Source organism: Hyperolius riggenbachi, chromosome 3 (assembly GCF_040937935.1).
Source record: "Hyperolius riggenbachi isolate aHypRig1 chromosome 3, aHypRig1.pri, whole genome shotgun sequence".
NCBI lineage: Eukaryota > Metazoa > Chordata > Amphibia > Anura > Hyperoliidae > Hyperolius > Hyperolius riggenbachi.
In genome coordinates, this window is record NC_090648.1 from 245,789,363 (window position 1) to 245,813,618 (window position 24,256).

General features: G+C 39.9%; 1 protein-coding gene across 9 annotated transcripts in view; it reads right to left on the minus strand.

Annotated features, from left to right (window-relative positions):
• Positions 1 to 24,256, minus strand: part of USP6NL (USP6 N-terminal like) — a 402,543-nt gene that overhangs the window by 290,502 nt on the left and 87,785 nt on the right. For all 9 annotated transcript variants that reach the window (XR_011030371.1, XR_011030373.1, XR_011030372.1 and 6 more), the window contains exons 2-3: positions 12,785 to 12,858; positions 11,203 to 11,285 (exon numbers count right to left, since the gene is read on the minus strand). Coding sequence is in view for 3 of the 9 variants with exons in the window: in XM_068276069.1 (XP_068132170.1) it covers positions 11,203 to 11,285; positions 12,785 to 12,858 (157 nt within the window). In the remaining 6 variants the exon portion in view is untranslated. The remainder of the gene's footprint in view (positions 1 to 11,202; positions 11,286 to 12,784; positions 12,859 to 24,256) is intronic.

The following is a 24,256-nucleotide window of genomic DNA, read 5'->3' on the forward strand; positions in this document are numbered from 1 at the left end:
GGCTAAATAAAAAAAAATAATTTTTTTTTTTTTTTTTTTTTGCACGTAACAGGCTTATAGGCTACCTACTCGTCATCTTTTATCATCCCTATGCAAACAAGTGGTAAGATGTCAAACAAGCACAAATGCCATACATCAGGCATATAAAAAGCCTCCTATAATTCAATGTTAGGACTGGTCACTGGTCAGAGACTGTTTTGCTTGAGTTATAATGGAGGGCATAACAAACATAGACATCCCGCCTTTGCAGATGAATTACTCATTTAATTTACATTGAACCAACCAATAAATAATCTATGAGAGCAGATTCAGTGTGCAGTGCAAACGTTTTATGAGCGCTCTAGGCATCATTAGAATAATAAGGAAAAAAGGCATGGAATCCCAGGCACAGAGGTTGTGGAAGAAAATTGCATGTCCTTAAGAGTCTCAGAAAAGCCATTTTAAACACATTTAAAAACTAGCTGTCAGTAAAATGCAAAGCCATTGAGGAAGGCATTCTAGAATTTAAATCGGTATTAATAGTACGAATTGCTTTTATAAAGCATTTAGGAGAGAAACAAAGAAAGTGTGTGTGTGTGTGTGTGTGTGTGTGTACATATACATATATATATATATATATATATATATATATATATATATATATATATATATATATATATATATATATATATATATATGTATGTATGTACAGGGTCTTCTCAAAAAATTAGCATATTGTGATAAAGTTCATTATTTTCTGTAATGTACTCAAACATTAGACTTTCATATATTTTAGATTCAAATACACACAACTGAAGTAGTTCAAGCCTTTTATTGTTTTAATATTGATGATTTTGGCATACAGCTCATGAAAACCCAAATTTCCTATCTCAAAAAATTAGCATATTTGATCCAACCAATAAAAGAAAAGTGTTTTTAAAACAAAAAAAAGTCAACCTTTAAATAATTATGTTCAGTTATGCACTCAATACTTGGTCGGGAATCCTTTTGCAGAAATGACTGCTTCAATGCGGCGTGGCATGGAGGCAATCAGCCTGTGGCACTGCTCAGGTGTTATGGAGGCCCAGGATGCTTCGATAGCGGCCTTAAGCTCATCCAGAGTGTTGGGTCTTGCGTCTCTCACCTTTCTCTTCACAATATCCCACATATTCTCTATGGGGTTCAGGTCAGGAGAGTTGGCAGGCCAATTGAGCACAGTAATACCATGGACAGTAAACCATTTACCAGTGGTTTTGGCGGTGTGCGTAATTATTCAGCCTCCTGAGTCAATACTTTGTAGAACCACCTTTTGCTGCAATTACAGCTGCCAGTCTTTTAGGGTATGTCTCTACCAGCTTTGCACATCTAGAGACTGAAATCCTTGCCCATTCTTTGCAAAACAGCTCCAGCTAAGTCAGATTCGATGGACAGCGTTTGTGAACAGCAGTTTTCAGATCTTGCCACAGATTCTCGATTGGATTTAGATCTTGACTTTGACTAGACCATTCTAACACATGGATTTGTTTTGTTTTAAACCATTCCATGTTTGCCCTGGCTTTATGTTTAGGATCGTTGTCCAGCTGGAAGGTAAACCTCTACCAAGACGCTACCAAAGCGCCCAGTGTGAACAATCCCTCGCTCAAGAGCCAGTGTGACTGCGGATAGTAACAGGGGTGGAACTCAATGACCCTGAAGAGAACCTAAGGTAGGGTTGGTATAGAAGCAGAAGGCTGTAAATCTTGTGTGTGACTACACCCCTGATAAATACCCAGTGTATTGTATTTTTGTTGCGGTTATGGACATTGGCCTCAATTCACCAAGCTTATCTCCTGTCTTTAAAAACGTTTCTATAGTTATCACCATGGTGATAAGGCATGTAGTATTGAGGAAACATTTTACCTCAGGCAAACCTAAAGTTAACTCTTTTGTCTTTATCCATTTCAGCCTGCGGGGATTTTTCACCTTATGCATCAGAGCAATTTTCACCTCCCATTCATTCGCTAATAACTTTATCACTACTTATCACAATGTATTGATCTATATCTTGTTTTTTCCGTCACCAATTAGGCTTTCTTTGGGTGGTACATTTTGCTAAGAATAATTTTTTTATAAATGCATTTTAAAAGGATTAATAAGAAAAAAATTGAAAAAATTCATTATTTCTCAGCTTTCGTCCATTATAGCTTAAAAATAATCCACGCTACCATAATTAAAACCTATGTATTTTATTTGCCCGTTTGTCTCGGTTATGACACCATTTAAATTTTGTCCCTATCACAATGTATGGTGCCAATATTTTATTTGGAAATAAAAGGTGTATTTTGTCCGTTTTGCATCCATCACTATTTACAAGCTTATAATTTTAAAAATGTTCGTAGAATACCCCCCCCCCCCCCCCTTTAAATGCATATTTAAGACCCTTAACCCCCTTGGCAGTATGAAAAAGCCAGGGGGCAGCGCAGCAGTTTTTTTTTAATAATTTTTTTTTTAAATCATGTAGCGAGCCGAGGGCTCGCTACATGATAGCCGCTGCTCAGCGGCATCCCCCCAGCCCCGCCGATCGCCTCCGGCGATTCCTGGAGGGCTTCCCCCGTCGCCATGGCGACGGGGCGGAATGACGTCACCGACGTCAGCGACGTCGGGACGTCATTGGGAGACCCGATCCACCCCTCGGCGCTGCCTGGCACTGATTGGCCAGGCAGCGCTCGGGGTCTGGGGGGGGGGCCGCGCGCCGCACCGGATAGCGGCGATCGGGCGCGCGGCGGCGGCGATCGGGGTGCTGGCGCAGCTAGCAAAGTGCTAGCTGCGTCCAGCAAAAAAAAAAATTAAGCAAATCGGCCCAGAAGGGCCTGAGCAGCACCCTCCGGCGGCTTACCCCGTGTCACACACGGGGTTACCGCTAAGGAGGTTAAGTAACTATTTATGTCTTTTTTTTTTTTTAAACTGTACATTTTTTTTTCCATAAAAAAGTATTTGGGTAATATTTTGGTGTGGGAAATAAACAGTTAATTTTTAATGTTATTATATGTGTAAATTGTAATGTAAAAAATATGTAGATGTAGTTTTACTATTTGGCCACAAGATGGCCACCTTCAGTGTTTTTTTCTCCTTGTGCTTCTCGCTAAGCGGAAGCACAAGGGAGACGCAGAAAATTTTACGTGCAATAAGACTAAAGCCTCTAGTAAGAGCACGTCAGTTTTTATGCTGGGGACACGGATCGGTGATCGGGAACCATGTTCCCGTTCACTGATCCCAGGGCTACCGGGGGGTGGGGGGCAAGGGGGTGCTTCAATGGCAAATCGAACTGAATGGAATCGAACTCCGATCGGATATGTCGGATTTAATTGAATTGTAAATAGAATCATAATTGAAACGTACAAAGAATCGTATTGTGTAGATTGGGCTTTACTGTTGTAATTCTGTTTTAAATGCAGCCATCAGTGATTTCTGACCTGTGTTTCACTCCAGGACTCATTAGCATAAGTTTCTGCACAGCCAGAGAATGTTTACTCAATTGTATCAAGTAAAGAATGTATACAGAAGATAAGCTAATCACCAGTTCGGATTCGGCAGCCCCTGCAGGAAAAAAAAGTCAGTCCTGTGATGTAACCCTTTAAATGCTGTTTTACTAAAGAAAAAAACAAACAAACACATTGTGTTAGTATATTATATGCTGTAAATAATCTTTTAGAGCAAAGAAGAAATGCTGGGTTATATTCCACTTTAAGTTAAGTTTTCTCTCCATTCCTTAAGTTACCTCCTCTGTAGTTAATTTACCTCCTCTGTAGTTCTTTTCACACGCAGTTAATTAACAGCCTGTCTTTAACTTTAGAATTCTAGAGTTATTTTAAGGATTGTGCAGTCAACTTAAAGACAGAGGAGTTAACTTTAGGTTTGCCTGAGGTAAAATGTTTCCTGAATACTACATGCCTCATCACCATGGTGATAACTCTAGAAACATTATTAAAGACAGGAGATAAGTTTAGTGAATTGAGGCCATTGTCCTGAGTTATCTCCAGGGAGATAATTTTCAAAATCTCTTTAAAATAACTTTTAAGCATTTTACAATTGAAAAAAGTACCTAAAAGTTGATGAAAAAAAGTACCATCAAAATTATTTTGTGTATGGTTTCACTTGCTAGTGATTTAAAATGCATTTTATTAATAAGTTTTGAAAATATCACCTAGGAGAAAACTCTGGAGAAAAAGTGAATGGCATAAGCAGGGCTGTGGAGTCGGAGCATTTTTGGGTGCCTGGAATCGGAAAAAAAAAATGCTCCGACTCCTCATGAATTTAAACTGTAATTAAAATAGAAAATGTGATAAAATGTTCTATTTCTCAGATAATAAATAAATATAAATAATTTATATATACAGTAATAGCTCTGCTTAGTCCACAAAAATGAAATAAATCAATCAAAATTAGTTACTTGTGCTGCTTCAATAAAGCAGTCCCCGTATTTTTAAAGTCAGATTATACATATCTGATTGTGACTGTATATATGATGTGTACACAGGAATCATATATATATATATATATATATATATATATATATATATATATATATATATATATATATATATATATATATATATATATATATATATATATATATATATATATATATATATATATACTAAATAACATCTATGCAGTAAGAATAAAGCCTGATGTGTTGCTGTGTCACTAATAGAGATGGTCAATGAGATGGAAATAATTCTGTGCTGATGCTGATTTATGAAAATGTATGCACTCTCTTTGCTCATGAAATCAAATAATTTGATATGTTAAAAGTTGGTTTGGTGACTATGAATTAAAGGGTACCTGAGACGGATGAAAAGAAAAGTTGTATACATACCTGGGGCTTCCTCCAGCCCCCTTCAGGCCAATCAGTCCCTCGCTGTCCTCCACAACCTGGATCTTCTGCTATAAGTCCCAGTAATTCAGCCAGTCAGCGCAGTCTGGCCATGTGCCGCTCCTACAGCCAGGAGCGTTCTGCACTTGCACAATAGTGCTGCACAGGTGTAGTACGCTCCCGGCGGCGGAGTGTGTGCATGCGCACTACGCCAGACTGGCTCAAGTACCTGGACTCATAGCAGAAGATCCAGGTGGCGGAGGAGGACAGCGAGGGACTGATTAGCCTGAAGGGGGCTGGAGGAAGCCCTAGGTATGTATAAAACTTTAATGTCATCTGTCTCAGGTTTACTTTGTTACACAGTAGTACTATACTCTACATATGCTCTCCCCACAGAGCTGCAGGGAATCCACTGAGAATGTTGTGCACATTGAACACAGAGGTGTTGTCCATCACCCATAAACCTAGTTCAGATTGTGCATGAAGAATGTGTAATAGAGGAAGAATCTCCTCATTCTCCTGCAGAGTACCTGCACATCACTCTTACATGTACCCACAGTTACATTGCCTAGCGCCTGATAGATGTTCTTTGTTCCGGTCTGTACCTTTTACAAGTACTCTTACCAAGGACTAGTTTTAGTCTATGACTAAAGGGAATAAATATGGCAGTCTCCATATCCTTCTCACTTCAGTTGTCTTTTAAAATTCAAAAAAAACCAAAAGTTTGCTTTCCTAAAACAGAAAGAATTTGCGATAATTCAGGTTAGAGTGAGCTTGAGATGTCTCCCAGGCACCACTGCTGAATATATGCAAATTAACCATTGTACCCTTAGAAGCTAAACACACCTCCAGAACCGCTGGAATGCAATGATGTGTCAGCTTGTTAATGTGTACAGAGCCATAATAATCCAACATGCATACAGGCTGTTTCGGATTGTTTGATCCTCATCAGTGCATGGCATGGATTAATTTGGCTCTATGGAGTAGGGCTTGTAAATCCGAGAGGCACAGACTAACCAGCAAGCTCATGGTGACCCAGAACTCATTGGGGTGTGTAAGGGACTACAATGGTCCTAAAAGCCCCCTTACTAAGATGTTAAGAAAAACAAAAGTTTGCTTTCCTAAAACAGAAAGAATTTGCGATAATTCAGGTTAGAGTGAGCTCGAGATGTCTCCCAGGCACCACTGCTGAATATATGCAAATTAACCATTGTACCCTTAGAAGCTAAACACACCTCCAGAACCGCTGGAATGCAATGATGTGTCAGCTTGTTAATGTGTACAGAGCCATAATAATCCAACATGCATACAGGCTGTTTCGGATTGTTTGATCCTCATCAGTGCATGGCATGGATTAATTTGGCTCTATGGAGTAGGGCTTGTAAATCCGAGAGGCACAGACTAACCAGCAAGCTCATGGTGACCCAGAACTCATTGGGGTCCCTTACACACCCCAATGAGTTCTGGGTCACCATGAGCTTGCTGGTTAGTCTGTGCCTCTCGGATTTACAAGCCCTACTCCATAGAGCCAAATTAATCCATGCCATGCACTGATGAGGATCAAACAATCCGAAACAGCCTGTATGCATGTTGGATTATTATGGCTCTGTACACATTAACAAGCTGACACATCATTGCATTCCAGCGGTTCTGGAGGTGTGTTTAGCTTCTAAGGGTACAATGGTTAATTTGCATATATTCAGCAGTGGTGCCTGGGAGACATCTCGAGCTCACTCTAACCTGAATTATCGCAAATTCTTTCTGTTTTAGGAAAGCAAACTTTTGTTTTTCTTAACATCTTAGTAAGGGGGCTTTTAGGACCATTGTAGTCCCTTACACACCCCAATGAGTTCTGGGTCACCATGAGCTTGCTGGTTAGTCTGTGCCTCTCGGATTTACAAGCCCTACTCCATAGAGCCAAATTAATCCATGCCATGCACTGATGAGGATCAAACAATCCGAAACAGCCTGTATGCATGTTGGATTATTATGGCTCTGTACACATTAACAAGCTGACACATCATTGCATTCCAGCGGTTCTGGAGGTGTGTTTAGCTTCTAAGGGTACAATGGTTAATTTGCATATATTCAGCAGTGGTGCCTGGGAGACATCTCGAGCTCACTCTAACCTGAATTATCGCAAATTCTTTCTGTTTTAGGAAAGCAAACTTTTGTTTTTCTTAACATCTTAGTAAGGGGGCTTTTAGGACCATTGTAGTCCCTTACACACCCCAATGAGTTCTGGGTCACCATGAGCTTGCTGGTTAGTCTGTGCCTTTTAAAATTCCTAAGCGTTGGCAGTTAGAAAATTTTCATGTTATATACTTTCAATCAACGAGATTGTAATATGCAAATTAGAGGAGTTGGAGTCGAAGTCAGTGGAATCCTAAACTGAGGAGTCTGAGTCGGTGGATTTTTGTACCAACTCCACAGCCCTGGGCATATGGGCCACTGGCTGGTATGCTATGACCCTTCTATGCTATGATATCCTCTACCAACATGAGCTAAACATCACAACTCCCCAGAGTAGCACAGATCCTAGAAGGCAGATTTCAGTTTACAAAATCCCATCAGCCTAGAGACACTTTCTGACCGGCCACTATTGGTTACAGCATCTTTTACTACATTGCATTACAAATGCTCTTCACACAAGTAATGACCTCAAACAAGACTATTTGTACTACACATTCAAAATGCTGCCATGCCTCTTATACATACTAAAAGGTCACAACACAGTGTTCACCAAAAACATATCCACAACCTAGAAAAGCCATTTGCCTCTCTGAACAATTCTCACACACCACTCCGTTTTAAGACTATTCTCTGACAATCAGTGTTCAATAAGTGCATTATCCCTCTCTTAAACATGTCAGTAAAGCCGATAGAAGCAGACACATCAGGTCTACTTGTTCAATCAATGTGTCATTTGTATTATCAGAAACGGGTTCTGAAATATGATTTATATTAATCTGCAGAGCTGTCAGCGCACAGATCCTAAAGCCCTTCTGTGTGCCCCTTACAGCGACTATGGATAACACTACATGACCATGTTCAGGATTAAAAGGAAAAAAAAACATGCAGTAGAGCAGTCTACAACACGGAAACAGTAAATTCGGGCGCCTGAGGCTAGTGGACAAATCGGGCGCCGCCATTCACTCCTATAATAAATATCGTTTAATGGGCGCCCGATAGGAAAAAAGGGCGCCGGAGAAAATTAACGTTTTAAAAGCGGCGCCCGGAGACTTAATGTTTTATTACCGTTTCTCATGATTACACATTATTTAATGATTTATACATTTTTAAATTTTATTTTTAAACGAAAAACAGTACAATATTTTTTTCCAAACATTATTTTTAAACGAAAAACAGTACATTTTTTTTTAAAACATTATTTTTAAACGAAAAAACCAACAGGGGGGTCTTAAGTTTAGGCACCAACAGGGGGGTCTTAGGTTTAGGCACCAACAGGGGGTCTTAGGTTTAGGCACCAAAAGGGGGGTCTTAGGTTTAGGCACCAACAGGGGGGTCTTAGGTTTAGGCACCAACAGGGGGGTCTTAGGTTTAGGCACCAACAGGGGGTCTTAGGTTTAGGCACCAACAGGGGGGTCTTAGGTTTAGGCACCAACAGGGGGGTCTTAGGTTTAGGCACTAACAGGGGGGTCTTAGGTTTAGGCACCAACAGGGGGGTCTAGGGGTTAGGGGTAGGTACAGGGAGGGTTACTTAGGCACCAACAGGGGGGTCTTAGGTTTAGGCATCAACAGGGGGGTCTAGGGGTTAGGGGTAGGTGCAGGGAGGGTTACTTAGTAATTTTTTTTTTTAAACGTTATTATACGGTTCACTATTTAAACGAAAGATTAACGTTTTTACAATTGCCGATTTAATGCACATTATTTAATGATTTATAACTTTAAAAACCATTAATTTTAAACGAAAAACAGTACAATATTTTTTTAAACGTTATCCATGCTTATCGTTAAAAACCCGGCGCCCTTTTTTCCCAGCGCCCCTTTTTAACGTACGCCTACAACACAACCTGCACTGTTCATGTGCCACACAAGCTAGCCCAGAGAAGAAAACCACAGAGTCTGAAAACAGACTCTCCAGCTATGTACACAGCTCAGGATCCTATCCCCAGTCGTATGAATGACGTTTTCTGGCTTTATAAACAAAGTTACATTTTTATGTGCAGCTACATCTGATTGCTATACACAATATAAAGTACATCAGCGGCTTGTATACTCCAACAAAAAAAATAAAAAATGTTTTCCTAGGTTATAACATATACACTGCCAATTTTCCTACGGAGGGCGATTATTCCAACTGTGCTGCATCTTTCCTCCCTTCACCAGAAGGATAAAATATCTACCTAACAGGCACACTTTTATAGCACCCTATAAAGAGAGCTTTATATGTCTTACCAACCCTGTACTGTAGTCATTCCGAAATGTTAAACAGATATGTTAACCTGAGAACAGTATTCGCTTTCATGTAGAAACTTAATTCACACAGTAAAACTGTCCTCCTTATACTACTAGAGGGAACAGAATGAGGTTTTCATGTGACATCTAATGAAGATTTAGCAAATCAGACATACATTACAATACATTTAAAGAGGAAAAGGAAAAACAAAGTATTAAAGTGACACTGAAGCGAAAAAAAACAACTTATGTTATAATGAATTGTATGTGAAGTATTGATAATCTAACATTAGTAGCAAAGAAGAGAGTCTTGTGTTTTTATTTTTAGGTATATAGCTTTTTTTATAGCATTGCATCATTCTATCATATTTGCAAACCACATTGTATATTAAACTATGTAACAGAGCCTTTCAACTTCCATGCAGTAAAAACCTGCCTGCCACTGTTACTTTGAATTATAAGTGCCTCAAAAACAGAGACCTGGGTCCATATACAATTAACCTTTTCTTCTGACTTTTCTCCTAAGAGATCATTTTTCATCTTCGATTTAAAGTTTTTAGCATTTTGCAACTGAAAAAGTACTATCAAAATGAATTTGAGTATTTTCTTGCTTGCATGGTTTAAAAGGCATTTCATTGACAATTTTGAAAAAGTAAATTGCATATGGGCCCAGGGTCGGAGAGCCTGTACTGGAAACAATATGGGACTCATCAGTGCTACTAAAGTTATATTTATTTGCTGTACTACACATACAATGCATTATTTCATAAGTCTATTTTCACTTCAGATTCCCTTTACATTTTATAACTCCAGTTACGGTATTAGAAAGCTTAAAATGTGACCTGGCTGAATTCCTACAGCCCATTATTACATATAACTATTTTTTAACTACCTGCCCCTTTAAAAAAGAAACAAAAAAAAGAACACTGTACAAAGTGCAGTGTTATGTTGTATGACTACCGGTTTATAGGTTATCTAGCTCTAACAGAGATCTTAGTTTACAATGATGCAGTGTACCTGTATGTTTTACCCCAGTGACCTCAGGCACAACATACAAATACCCAGAAACGCTATATGTGAACACATAATGTGGCTGTAATGCATCGATGGTTTTCCCAGCACAGCAAATCAGAGCATGATGTGCAGAATACCTAAAAACACCAAAACCACAGTCTAAACATGACTTGAGGATGCCTGATCCACGTATGTGCGCAAGCCCTAACATTAGTTTGCAAAGATTGATGCAAATCTTATTAGGACTGTTTTGCAGTCAAAAGTTATTGAGCTTTGCAAATTTTGTGCAAATCATTTTGGAAGCTGTCCATGAACTTACATTTCTTTTAAATAATTTTCCAAAACCAGCCATATCTGCAAACATGGGCACAATGGACACAATGGACACAATGGACACGTAATTATTGCATAAAATACAATTTTAATTTTAAACAAATCTCAAATTGCTCTTTTATCAGTAGTTCAATTATAATGAACGATAAAAGGAAAATACCTGCTGCGCCAGTTCATAGTTCCTTATGTCCTTAGCAACCTAGAGATGCCTACTCACAACCCTCAACTTGCCCAAATGAGTCTGAAAGCACTGCGTTCCTACTAGAGGCTGAAAGCCATGATTGTTATCAATGGGAAGGTATAGCTTTGGCTGCCACTGTCTCCACTGCACGCTCATCTGACCAAAGGGGAAGAGGCGTGAACAGGCAACTATAGGTCACTAGGAAGGAATTGCTCATATAAAAGGACTTGTGGAGCACATATTCTCAGTCTTGATTTTTTTTCAAGAAACTATACCATTTATAAAATAAGTTTATGTGTGATTAAATAAACTTTGTTCTATAAAAGCATATAAAAACCTGCATGTGAGCTGAGGATTCAGGGCTTTCATATAGCATTACTGTATATTACATAATATCTCATGCCGATTTTTCATTACTTACTGCAAAAAGCCAAATCTGTCTGTGACCTTATAAACAAGATAATCAGCATCTTCCCAAGGTTCGATCTTTGCACCTTCGCGGCCCTATTGCAGAACAAAAAAAGCAAAAACAATCACTTTTTTTTGCAATTTTCCATTGGTAAAATGCAATTTAGACATTTTCCCTGTTATCTGCAGGAGTCTTTTGTAAGTGCCTTATGCTCTTCTTGGCTTCATTTCTGAGAGCACAGATCGGTACAACAGCTAGCAGCTACAACTCTTACAGCTATTTGTATTCAATTATATTGCCATTGCTTTTTTAAGATTAGTAAAGTAGGCCAAATCAATAAGCCAAGCTTCATGCAGCATTGATTAGCGTAGTACTTCAAATAGATTTTTATAAATAATACCTTAAGAGTACTGTTACACGTTTAACTAATAGAACTGTAACTTTCATGGAATTATATTCTCTAAATCCCTGTTTAAACACATTAATTTCACATCTTTCGAGCAAAAAGTATTGAAGGGCGTTAGATAGTTATGGTGCCTACTATCTTCAATGTAAATATAAATATATTTCTGTGGCCAGGTGATCAGGTTTGCACAGACATTTTGTAGTCCGTGTACACTAAGCCAAATACTTAAAGTGGGATTAAACTCCCTAAAGTAACATTTAAGTACCTACTCTTAGGCACATAAAGAACATTTGAAAGCGTTCCATGTGCTAACATGTTTACTTTCAATGCAGAGAGCAGCACAATGTTGTACTCTCTGCTATTCTGCAAATGTAATAATTGCCTCGTCTCTGCCTTGTAACTTCACTCTGCCCCCCCCCCCCCCTTTTCTGCTGAAGTGACTCCGCTGTTGCCATGGTGCCATGAGCATTCAGCAGAGGAGGGAGGGGGAACAAAGTGAAGAGATCAGGCAGAGAGATTATCTTGGCAGTTTAGCAGTGTACTGTTCTGTGCATTGTAAGGTAATGTTTTTACACACAGGAAATGCTTTTAAATGATCCTTAATGTGCCTAAAAGTAGGTACTTTTTGTTTGGAAAGTTTAATCCCACTTTGCATACATATCTACAATTAAGATGGTTATCATTTAGACTGAAATCAGACCTGATTACAATCAGCTGTAACTGCATTTGACTAGTCCATTTTCAATCTGCATATTAGCTGATTTACATCAACTACAAAAACACCAAATTGATTGATCATCCCTATTTAGAACTAAAGAAGTTACCTTGTAGGAATGATAACTTCTAGAATAGAAAGGGGTATCTGCATAAAGGCACCTTATTTGTCGTAATTGTAAAAAACATTTTTTTGTGTTACTATTTAAGTACAAAAAAAAGGGCAACAAATTAACTTAAGGTTAATGTTAAAGCCAGTAGTCTCACAACCTAGTTTCTTCTAATAACATGAAACTGTCACACAATGCTGACAGTTTCTTAGTTGCTCTTTTTGTAGCAGATCTACATAATGATTTCTTCATACAAATACTGTATTTGAGTAAAGTGGATAGCTTTGGGCTTTTCTTTTTGCCTAGAGTTGTGCTTTAAACAGTTAGATCTTTATCTAATGCTGCTCCTGAAAAGATCACTCACCTTGTCATATTTGGAAACTATGTCATCTCTTTCTTGTGCAGATTTAATGGCCGCATCCTGCTCAGAGTCAGGATCTGTAACACGGAAGTGGAAAAAAGAATTTACAATTATGACAACAGACAAAATGTTCGAGGTATCATGAATGCTAAATGCAAAACATATGGAATTCATTTTATAGTATTTATCAATGAAGGTTTATAGACGTAAGCATAGAATGCATTAGGCATAGACACAGACTAGGCATAGAATAGAAATAACATTTTTAAATGTAATAATCTTTTCAAAGCCATCTGTTCTATAAGCTAAACAAAAAAACTGTAGTGATAGGGTAACCTGTTTAGTCACTCAAAATGGCCAAAACATAATCTATTTTCTCCAAATTTCTTGTGTCCCTTTGTTTATCTGTTACTTATCAAGGTTTCTCACTAGCTTTGTTATATACATAAACACACACGCAATCAGTGTAACCCTTTAATGTAGCCAAGCATCTGTCAATTTTACAGACTGATCGACCAATCTGATGCAATTATTATTGAATCGGATGAAAATCTGTTCCGCAACAAGCATGCCCACAATTCGTCCAATTTCGGGCCAAAATTGGAAGAATGTATTGATCGGACATGTTGGGAAATCTAGAGTCAACGTAGTCGATCAGGTGCACAGCAATGATGGTGTTCAATATTGCGACAACCGTCAAGCGTGACAGAACCCCTCCCCCCCCGGCCGCTGTCCTCCAAATGTTGGAAGTCCCCCTTCCCCCGGTGCCTCTGCACGTAAATACTTTAACTGTCAGCTGCCTCTAAGTTTCCACAGAGTCTCTGCCATACTTTGGCATTTGCATCCCACGTGACTACTGGCATATAGCACATGGGATGCATGTGCAACATATATACACACCCCACATGCTGTAAAGATTGCAGCCATGTAGGGCGCAATGCAGAAGTACAACAGATATTCAAGAGCAGCTGGACATGCGGTGGCAGCGGACAGGTATTCGCATGCACAGGCAACAGAGGGACATCTAACCATTGAGGGAACACAAGGCAGCGTCACAAGGCCAATTCCCAAAATATTTCATGCTAAAATCGATCGGGAATTAGGTTGTGGTGTATGAGCAACCAACAGATCTCTCTCTGATCAGATTCGATCAGAGAGATCTGTGTCGTGGTCGACTCTGCTCATTCATCTAGTTATGTATGGGCATGCATCTAGCCAATCTAGCAGTGATTGTTAAGGTGCCCATACATCTAGCGATGTATGGGAAACTTAATCACAGCTAGATTGGCACTGGAAGACAATCAGCAGTGTGTACCCAAGGATAGCTGGAGCTCTTAAACAGCAATATGTCTTATTTCTTTTACCAGAGATACATTTTCAAAAACAATAAAATAGGGCTCTGCCTTCCGGAAAAAAAAAAGTTTTACAACAGACGTAAAACACCATTTGAAAAGTAATTTAAACTCACATGTGCTAAAATGCATTTTTTAGAAAATGTTTGAATCAGATTATAAAACAGAAAAACATGTTTGAAATTAAGGGATGTGTTTAATTAATGTATCATGGAGTTCATCTTGGAGATTAGTAACATCTACTGAGTTACATTTTAGGACACTGAATACCTTTGAATAATAAACTGCTAAAATAAGCAAACAAATCCTAAACAACTTAAAATACATAACATTTTAGGCACATCGATGTCTTCAAGCAGATTACATCAAAATAAACCATTCCTCCACGCTTTGGTACCGACTTAATAATGCTATGTTAGGCAATGACATTCCATGAATGTAAAAAATGCAAACAGATTTAAGAAAGAAAAAGTGCCAGGTAAAGCAAGCATGACAACAAATTGGGAATGAAAAAAATAAATAAAATAAAGGAGAACCGTGTGCATTGGAGAAGCTACACAGGCTAGAATCTCAACAGATGGAACCGACTGGCCACCTCCGCCAATTACACTCTAGCATACAGTATGTACATGTGGCAGATATACTGTATTTGCTGCCACTGTTTGCAAGTTCTGCTTGAAAGCTTTTCTTCTGCTCCTATAGCCCTATAGTACCTATTCAGTGGTTTCTAATAGCAGATACATAGTGAATTGAAATATAAAAGTGGTTAAGTATTCTAAAGAAAAATAAGCACAATGCTAGTTTGACTTTCAATGTTTTCTACAATTAAGGCTTAGAGTAATGCTCAGGACTATGCTTCTCACATGTTCGGATTCCACGCTGCCTCACCTTATTGTAACAATGAGACAAACTGCTGCAGCCATAGGAAAACAAAGGCCAGGTGCACCACAGTAGCAATTCGGAAATCACTTGAGATTTCCAAATTGCAAAGGTATCATGATTTTGTCCTCGACTTGCAGAGCGATTGCGAAAGGCCCTTTATTGCATTGCACAGCGATTGCTCCGGGGCAAAATGGAAAATGCAGCAAGTGTCATTTTTGTAATCACAACACTGCTGTTGCCCCTTAAGGTTGCATTGGTGAAGCACTTTGCCGATAGCCAGTGATGGACAAGCACTGCAAAAGCGGTGCTAGTGGACTATAGCCCTAAGTAATTGCGTTTTTGTAGAATCAGCACGACATGTTCCCTACTGCCTGTTTTCACCTTAAGATGGACGCAATTTTCCCCTGTCAGCGCTGCTCCATTTCATTCCCAATAACTTTATCACTACTTATTCCACCTAAATGATCTATAGCCTGTTTTTTCCCCCACAAATTAGGCTTTTGGGCGGGCAACTTTTTTTTCTATGCATTTTATAGGGAAATACAAGGAAAAAATACATAATTTCTCCCTATAGTTTTAAAATAAACAATGCTACTGTAGATAAAACTCATATTGTATTTGCCCATTTGTCCTGGCTATCACAACATTTATATTATGTTCCTAGTACAATGTATGGCGACGATATATTATTTGGAGATAAAGGTGTGTTTTTGTACCCCATCAACAATAATAAGCCTTTATTTGCTAAAATAATAGTAATATACCCTTAATACATACATATTAAAAAAAAAGTTCACACCTTAAGGTAACTATCTTTTCTTCTCACTTTTTTTTAACATGTTTATGTTTGGTAGCTATAGGGAGGGGAGGTTAATAGGGTTTTAATAAATATATCCGTCCAGTTTGAGTTAAGTGGTTAACAGACTTCTGAGTGTGCTTGACAAAATAAGTGTGGAGTCTTTTTATTACTATTAGTCCATGAGGTGCTAACTTTTCTGTCTTGTATTCAATATCAATATAATGCAAATTTTATGCAACTTAGAATTGGGTCAAACACTTACTGTCAATTCGGACTAGCAGAACTCAAAGTTGCATATAATTTTCATTTTATCGCTCTGTAAGCTGTAATTATAAACATATCCCGGATCAGCTCTAATTACTATCAAGAAGGTTGTTGGTTTTATGATGTATTTATTTTTTATCCACGCAAGTCCCCTTTTAAATAGTAATTTTATATATATCTGGTACTTAGCTTTTTTGGGCACATGCTAGTTTGTCAAATATCCGAGACTACTTGCTGGTTACATTTCTCCACCAGAGACCACAGCACTACCTACTAACATCTATGAGAACATCTCACTTTTGTTCTTGTGTTCGTTATTTATTTTTCATTATAGAGCATACAACAGGAGTTGGAAGACTTCATTGCTTGACTATGAAATAGGCTTTGGTGGGTGTGCTGCTGATGTCCCTATATATGAAGCCTGTGGGTGCATCTACCTAAGATGAAATATAACCTTGAAAAAGCTATTTTTCATATGAGTCAATCAATGGACTATCCCACAATTCTCAATGCATTCTTTGGAACTGCTGAATCCACTTCTCTGCAACAGAGTGTAGGAAAACAAGACTTATCTCCAAAGTGCCAGCTTTAATTTCCTTTTCTTGAAGTCAGTTACATGGTGCTACGACAAGAAACAGATAAAAAGAGAATAGCACTGACCTCCATTCATGCTCCTAATTTATCGGAGGAATTCATTACCTTTTTGTTCTGTCTGTAAATGTGACTTCCTATGGAAACGTTAGACAGGCGGTCTCAGCTTTCACAATCACCAGACATAAATAGCTGCTGGAGCTCATTGACTATTTGATTTTGAGCTTTCAGAGCAAGCAAATCTAATAACAGACTGTAACAGAAATATGTGGCCTCAGGGTCTTACATGAAAAAATGGACACTGAAGAATATTAAAAAAAAAAAAAAAAAAAGCATTCATACATGTCTGCAAACACAAAGCATCATAATGGGACTAAACAGCATCATGGATATATTGTAATATTCATCCAAAAACAAAACAAGAAAATGTCCCAAAATTCTTTTTTTCTCTGGCAATATTCTCAAGTTGCAGTATGAAAACATTTATCAGAACTCTTGAAGTAACACATAGCTATAGAAACAATCCCCATTTCAAACTTATAGTTCAGACATATCAAATCCCAACTTCAGGTGCAAAAGAGATATTAAGACAATTAGAATAAGGTATACAAAATTCCAAGGCCCATATGCAATTCCCTTTTTCTCCTGTGTTTTCTCCCAGGATATAATTTTTCATCTTCTATTTAAAAGTAACTTTTCAGCACTCTGCAACTGGAAAGGTACCAAAAAGTAGGTGAAAAAAATACTGTCAAAATGATCTTGTGTATTCTCTTGCTTGCTGGTGATTTAAAATGCATGTTCAGAATCAGAATCAAGTTTATTCGCCAAGTACGGCAGTTGTCGTACCCGGAATTGGTTGTGGTGCACATGGCATCTTTACATGACAGACAGAACAAGAAAAGGCATTACAATGAGACAGGTATAGCAACATTCAGATACTGGTGAACATTCATGGGAGCTCTGGCAGATACTAGGAAACACTCATGGGAGCACTAGCAGCTAGAGTGTGGGCCAGTACTGCCCAGTGTGGAGAGAGTTCAGAGATCGGGGTGCTGGCTAGGTGATAGAGTTCAGGTGGAGAACAGCTTGAGGGAAGAATGTGTTCCTGCGCCTGCTGGTTCTGGCGTAGATGGTCCTGTAACGGCCTGTTGGCATGAGTTTCAAGTGGCGATACCCCGGGTGGGAGGGGTCACCAGAGATCTTGGAAGCCCTCGACCCAAGTCTCGCCATGTGGAGGAGGTCTAGTGGAATCAAGGGTGATCCTATGATTTTCTCCGCAGTGTCGATCACCCTTTGAAGTTTGTGCTTGTCCTTGGCGGATGCTCCTGTGTACCATACTATGACAGAGGAACAGAGTATGGATTCCGTGTTAGCAGTATAGAAGCTGGTCAACAGTTCGCGCGGCATGCCGAATCTCTTTAGTTGACGCAAGAAGAATAGCCTCTGCTGGGCCTTCTTCTGTATCTTGGAAGTGTTTTGCTCCCACCTAAGGTTCTTGGTTATGGTTGTGCCAAGGAATCGTACATCGGACATGCTGGAGACCACAGTATCATTGATAAGGACAGGGGAGAGCACAGGGGGGTGCTTCCTGAAGTCTACAGTGAGCTCAATAGTTATTGACAAGTTTAAAAATATCCCCTAGGAGAAAACTCAGGAGAAAAAGTGAATTGCATATGGACCCAAGTTTCTTAAAGAGGGATTGTCAGTCACAAAAATAAAATTCCATTTAAAACACTGCACTGTGTTTGTAATGCTGCCAGAAATCTCACCCTGCAGTGCAAGCTCTCCAATCTATTCAGAAATGTCTCTGCTGTAATTATCTTATCTCAGTAAACCAAGCTCTATTCTCTGCCAATGCCGACCAAAGGTAGGGCTAGTTCACACTGGGCGATTTTTCAGCCATTTGCAGATCATCTCCCCTCCCACATTCATGCGCTTCACTGACTGAATGAGAGCATCTCAGTGTGCCAGGCTTAGGCTGAAATCTGATCCTGTGCTCAGACGTATTTACAGGCAAGCTAGCTATGACACTGCAGATTGGAGGAGAACATAAGGGGAAATTACATCAGGATTAGCTTCACTCTGAGGGAAAAAGACATGGCATATGCCAGGAACAGAATTTACTATATAAAATTCACAGTACAATACATCTGTTATGTAAGTAGATCACGTATTTATCTAGTTATGTGTTTTTTTTCCTTGGCATACCGTATATACTCGCAAGCAAGCCGACCCGCATATAAGCCGACCCCCCAAATCTTACCTGAAAAAAAGGAAAAAATGATTGACCCTCATGTAAGCCGGGGGTAGGAAATGATGGCCGCGTGATCCCCCCAGTGTGTCCCAGTATAGCTAGTATAGTGCCCAGTATGGGTAGGTAGTGCCCTAGTATAGCTAGTAAAGTGCCCAGTATAGCTAGTATAGTGCCCAGTATGGGTAGGTAGTCCCCCAGTATAGCTAGTATAGTAGCTAGTATAGTGCCCAGTATAGCTAGTATAGTGCCCTAGTATAGTGCCCCACTATAGCTAGTATAGTGCCCCACTATAGCTAGTATAGTGCCCCAGTATAGCAGTATAGTGCCCAGTATGGGTAGGTAGTGCCCCAGTATAGCTAGTATAGTGCCCAGTATGGGTAGGTAGTGCCCAGTATAGCTAGTATAGTGTCCAGTATAGGTAGGTAGCGCCCAGTATAGCTAGTATAGTGCCCAGTATAGGTAGGTAGTGCCCAGTATAGCGCCCAGTATAGGTAGGTAGTGCCCAGTACAGTGTCAGTATAGCTAGTACAGTGCCCAGTATAGGTAGTGCCCCCTCCTCTCCCCCGCCCCGTGGTCGCCGCTATCACCTGAGCTGGTGCCGCATCTTCTATTTTTCCCCTCTCCGCTCGTAAAGTAATTCAGAGCAGCGTGCCCCACGGCGGCTGCTGTGATGACGAGGCAGGAAACCGTAGAGAGAGAGAGCGGTTCCCATAGCTACAGGAAGCCGCTCTCTCTCTATGGCTTCCTGCTTCATCAGCACAGCAGCCGCCGTGGGGTGTGCTGCTGTCAATTACTATACAAGCGGAGAGGGGAATAATAGAAGATGCGGCACCAGCTCAGGTGATAGCGGCGACCGCGGGGCGCGGATCACCGGTGACTCGCAAGCAAGCCGACCCCCCAACTTTTGACCCCCTTTTTGGGGGTCAAAAATTTGGGTTGTTTGCGAGTATATACGGTGGTATGTCTGACCCTCCTGCTTTAAAGAAGAGCTTCATCTCAAGTCCTTCCACATAGGAGCCAATAGGGAATCAAAGTTGGAGTAGCCATTACCTGCATCACAGTAGCTTTTATATTAATTAAAATAATGATCCATTTGCCAGTATACATTAACCCCCCTGGCGGTATGATTATTTCCGAATTTTAAGGTCTTTTTAAAATGTTTCAGACCCTAAAGTCAGGAAAAAATCATGCCGCCAGAATGCCTGCAGCAGTCCCTGCTCTCACTCACCTCCCTGGGCTCCAGCGCTGCAATTTTACCCCCATCCTCTGGTTGGCGCTGTAACTCTGTGGTGAGATGGATGACGGCATCTCACCAGAGCAATTCAGAGCCTTGGAGGACAGGATGGAGAATGGCTACTGATGTCTGGATCCCCCGGGAGGCGAGTAAAAACTCCTGCTCCGTGCTATACTCTGCATAGAACTCCCGGCGGGACGCCCGAGCGTAGCTCGGGATTACTGCCAGGGAGTTTAATTGTAATGATCAACTTTTGATCCAATTTTCTTGTTACAACTCTGCATGAAGTGGTTTGCCTGATTACATTAATTGTAACTATAGGTGGGAGTGCAGAGGGAGATGGAGAAAATTTTACAATTTCAGTTTTGTTCATGTTAAGTTTGAGGAAACGGGATGACATGAATGCAGAAACGTCTCCAAATATCTCAAAATATAGTAGTGTATGCATCTGAAAATTCAATACCCAAAATAGAGAGACTGAAAAGGCAGGAGAAACAATATACTGTCAGTATTCTCAAAGGCCCAATAACTTCTTCTCTAAGGATAGTTTATTTTATAGTACCTTTATGATAAGTACTGATGTGCAAATTGCATATACAAAAGCACCGTCAGCTCTACACAGATATAATATAAACAATATACAACGTGGCAGCTACTATCTCTTGACTACTCTAAATTCCTAATAGCCACAAGTAATAAGTTTACGCTGCTTAATTAGAGCAGGATTCTGGCAGATGTTAAGATAGGCGGGTGACACATATTTACATTTATATTTATGGACAGAGATGCATTGTAAGCAGTCAAACTTGTGTTTAAACTGTTAACTCTAAGGCGAGTTGCAAAAGTAGGTAATATAAATTCCAAAAGAGATGATGCTAATTCTTGCTGCAGTTGAATTATTCTAATATGTATGATAAGAGGGAAGATTATCTTTATACAAAGATGCTTTGTGTTGCAAACAGCATGGGTTGATTTTCTGCTGCCTACAAGTTAACTCCTCAGTGGAAAAAAAATATTTGACTCTACCGACTTGTACAAACAAATGAACAGTTCACTGTATATACTGAAGTTATATGCTACAGACCACTTCAATCTTTGACATACAATTTCAGCTTTTGATGCATGCTGTTAATATTCAGGGTTGAGTGAGAATGATTTAGTGAAAAAGCAAAATTGTCCCGAAGAGTGAGGTGGGTTCAGGCTGTGTAAATATAAAGTGTTTGGCTTTAGTGCAATCATTTTTTGCTATGGAAGGGGGTGGAGAGAGGACACTCGGCACATGAGTGTCAGGAGGCATAAAGAGGGAGAACAATGGACTCAGACAGCCCTCGGACAGGATGATCTGCAATCCAGATCTCTTAAGGGGCCCATACACTGGACGATTTCAGTCATCGATCGATTCTATGGAACTGATCAACTGGAAATTAATTTCATCAAATCTATCGATCGATCTGCGGACTATTTCAATCGATTTAATCTGACAGGATGGAAAATCTAGGTTGATGGTCCATAGAATCGCATTAGATCTAATGGTCCAATAATGCATTTAGAGCAATTTCCAATAGATTTCATTCTGAAATCTATTGGAAATCTGTTCCTACTTTGTGGCACACATCAGATAGATTCCTGCCAGATTCGACTTGACAGGCATATGACAAAAATATATCTGATGGAGGAATCTGATGCAAATCTATAAGTGTATGGCCACCTTTATGGATACAGCAGGGGGATGTACACCTTATATTCTTAGCAGAGGTGGACTTGAATAAATGCCTCAGCCAAAAACCATCTAGCATGTGTACAAGGCTTACAAGCTGCAGGGGATTTGCAGCATCGGGTTCACAAGTTTACACTTTGCGCATTGTGTTGTCACAAGTAAACTAACGGACAATACAAATGTATGGGCATGTTCATATCTCAGTGTTATAATGGACAACCTTATGCTAATGTTTTATCGACAGTGTGTTTATGGATTATGTGTGTGAAAACATGCATGCTCCATAGCAATTGTTCAAGCTATGAAAATAATGTGCATGTTTTATCATGTTTGTGCTACACAACACCCATTGTGTCAACTTAGCCTTTAGGCAATCATTATAAATTTCTCTCAGGGTGCTGCTACAGGCTTCCGAGCAGTGGGAGTGCTTGGAGCTCTGCAGCTCGCCGGGTGATGGGAGCAGGGGGGAGCCTCCCTGTGGCGCCCCTGGATAGTGCTAAATGTTGCACGACCTAATCCAAACAGGACAACCATTTTGCGGTAATTAATTTTAGACCCTGCATATTATGGCATGCTAAAGCAAATGCAAATTTGCATGAGCATTGCCTCGTGATTATGGTAAGCCAATTAGGCCAAATTTGCAAAGCCAGATATACCAGGTTTTAACTTGGTGTTTGATGCACACATTCCTCTGCTGCTGTGTATCTCAGAAAATGCATGAAATAAAACAAACGCTGCCAAGGTTAGATTTACTTCTAATATACACTGCACTGTTACTGAATTTTTATCTTGCTTGCTACCTTCATCCAGTGTCATTCAGCTTCTGCTTCTTACATACAATGAGATTTTCTGGCAGATTAAATTAAATGTCAGATCGGTTATTTCCAACATGTCTGATCTGATTTCCGATCGTTTTCCATAAAAGTGAATGGAAAATCGATCGGAAATCAGGACTGTGGAGTCTGTACATCCAACTCCTCAGTTTAGGATTCCAGCGACTCCAACTCCAGGTACTCAAAATTGCTCCAACTAATTAGTCTAATTTTTACAAAGGCTATGTATTTGGTTCATAAATCATCCAACTCGGACTCCTCAGTTTATTTAAACCACAGACTTAAACTCTGACTCCAGGTACCCAAAATTGCTCCGACTCCACAGCCCTGCTGAGTTGGAAATAATCAATCTGACAGCAAATCTGCCAGAAAATATAATTGTGTGTACCTAGCATACGGTTCACCACACACCATGCAATCTTAATGGTACAGATTTTACCAAATCTATGTAGTATAAAGGGCCAAAAGATTGAAAATACTTTGGAAGGATTGTTTTGTTAAGCTCTTATACTACATGAAGGTGGTAAAATTGAACAACCAAGTTTGTATGTTGTGTGGTGAGCCTACCACTGGACTGTACCAACTGACGTTCACGCTCTTTAGCTCTCCTAGTGTGCTTCCTGCCTCCTTCACTGAAGTTCACACACATTTACATCCTGTGCTAGCTGGCCATGTCAGTGTTAAATGCTTGAGTACAGACCGCACTGTCTGCTATAGCACGCCTGTGAGGTGCTCCAATCACTGTTAGCGGCACAGCATTTTGTGTGGGTTCTATTTCCCTTAGGAAGCGGGGAACGTACATGAAATGCATTGTGAAACCTTGTTTGTCTGTTAAATAAATTGTATGAAATGTATGAAGTTGTACTGGCTACTATATCTTCAGGAGTTGTAAGCCAATTAATGCCTCTTATTTTTGGGCACCTCCACCTACCAGTATTAAACACTCAGGAGTATTCCACAGGCTGTTGTATACACTGTGCTGATTATGGAAAAATGCCTATGTCAAGAGAAGAAGTGAAGCTCAAACACTTTTAAAAAAAAAGGACTAAGGCATTCAAACAAATGTAAGGCCTGCAACCCACTAGCAGCACTTGAGGTTGGCAGTTGCCAGGTCGTAAGCAAATACACAGTGACCATACAGTTCAAAACTCCCTCATGCAATGTCTGGTGGGCCATCCCCCCCACCCCACCCCACCAGATCGTGCAGGAACAGCCTTATCAGTCCGCCCAGCGGGAGGGTCTGACGGACCAGTCGTTGGCTTCCGTAGTGCGTGCGTACGCACCTTTAGCTGTGGAACTTGTATGGGGCTCTGAGTGAAGCCTGTCACCAGTATCACCTGCAGACATCTGTGAACACTTGCACACACACGAAGACTGACAAGCAATGAATTCAACATGGACTGCTGCCCTTGTGAACCAAGCCTTAAAACCGATAAAGGGAAGGTAGGCCAAGTATCAAGTAGAATTAGTTCTATGCATGTTTATCTCATCATGTAAAAAATGACTTCAGGTTTACTTTAACATTTCCTGAGTTACTGACTTCGACTTA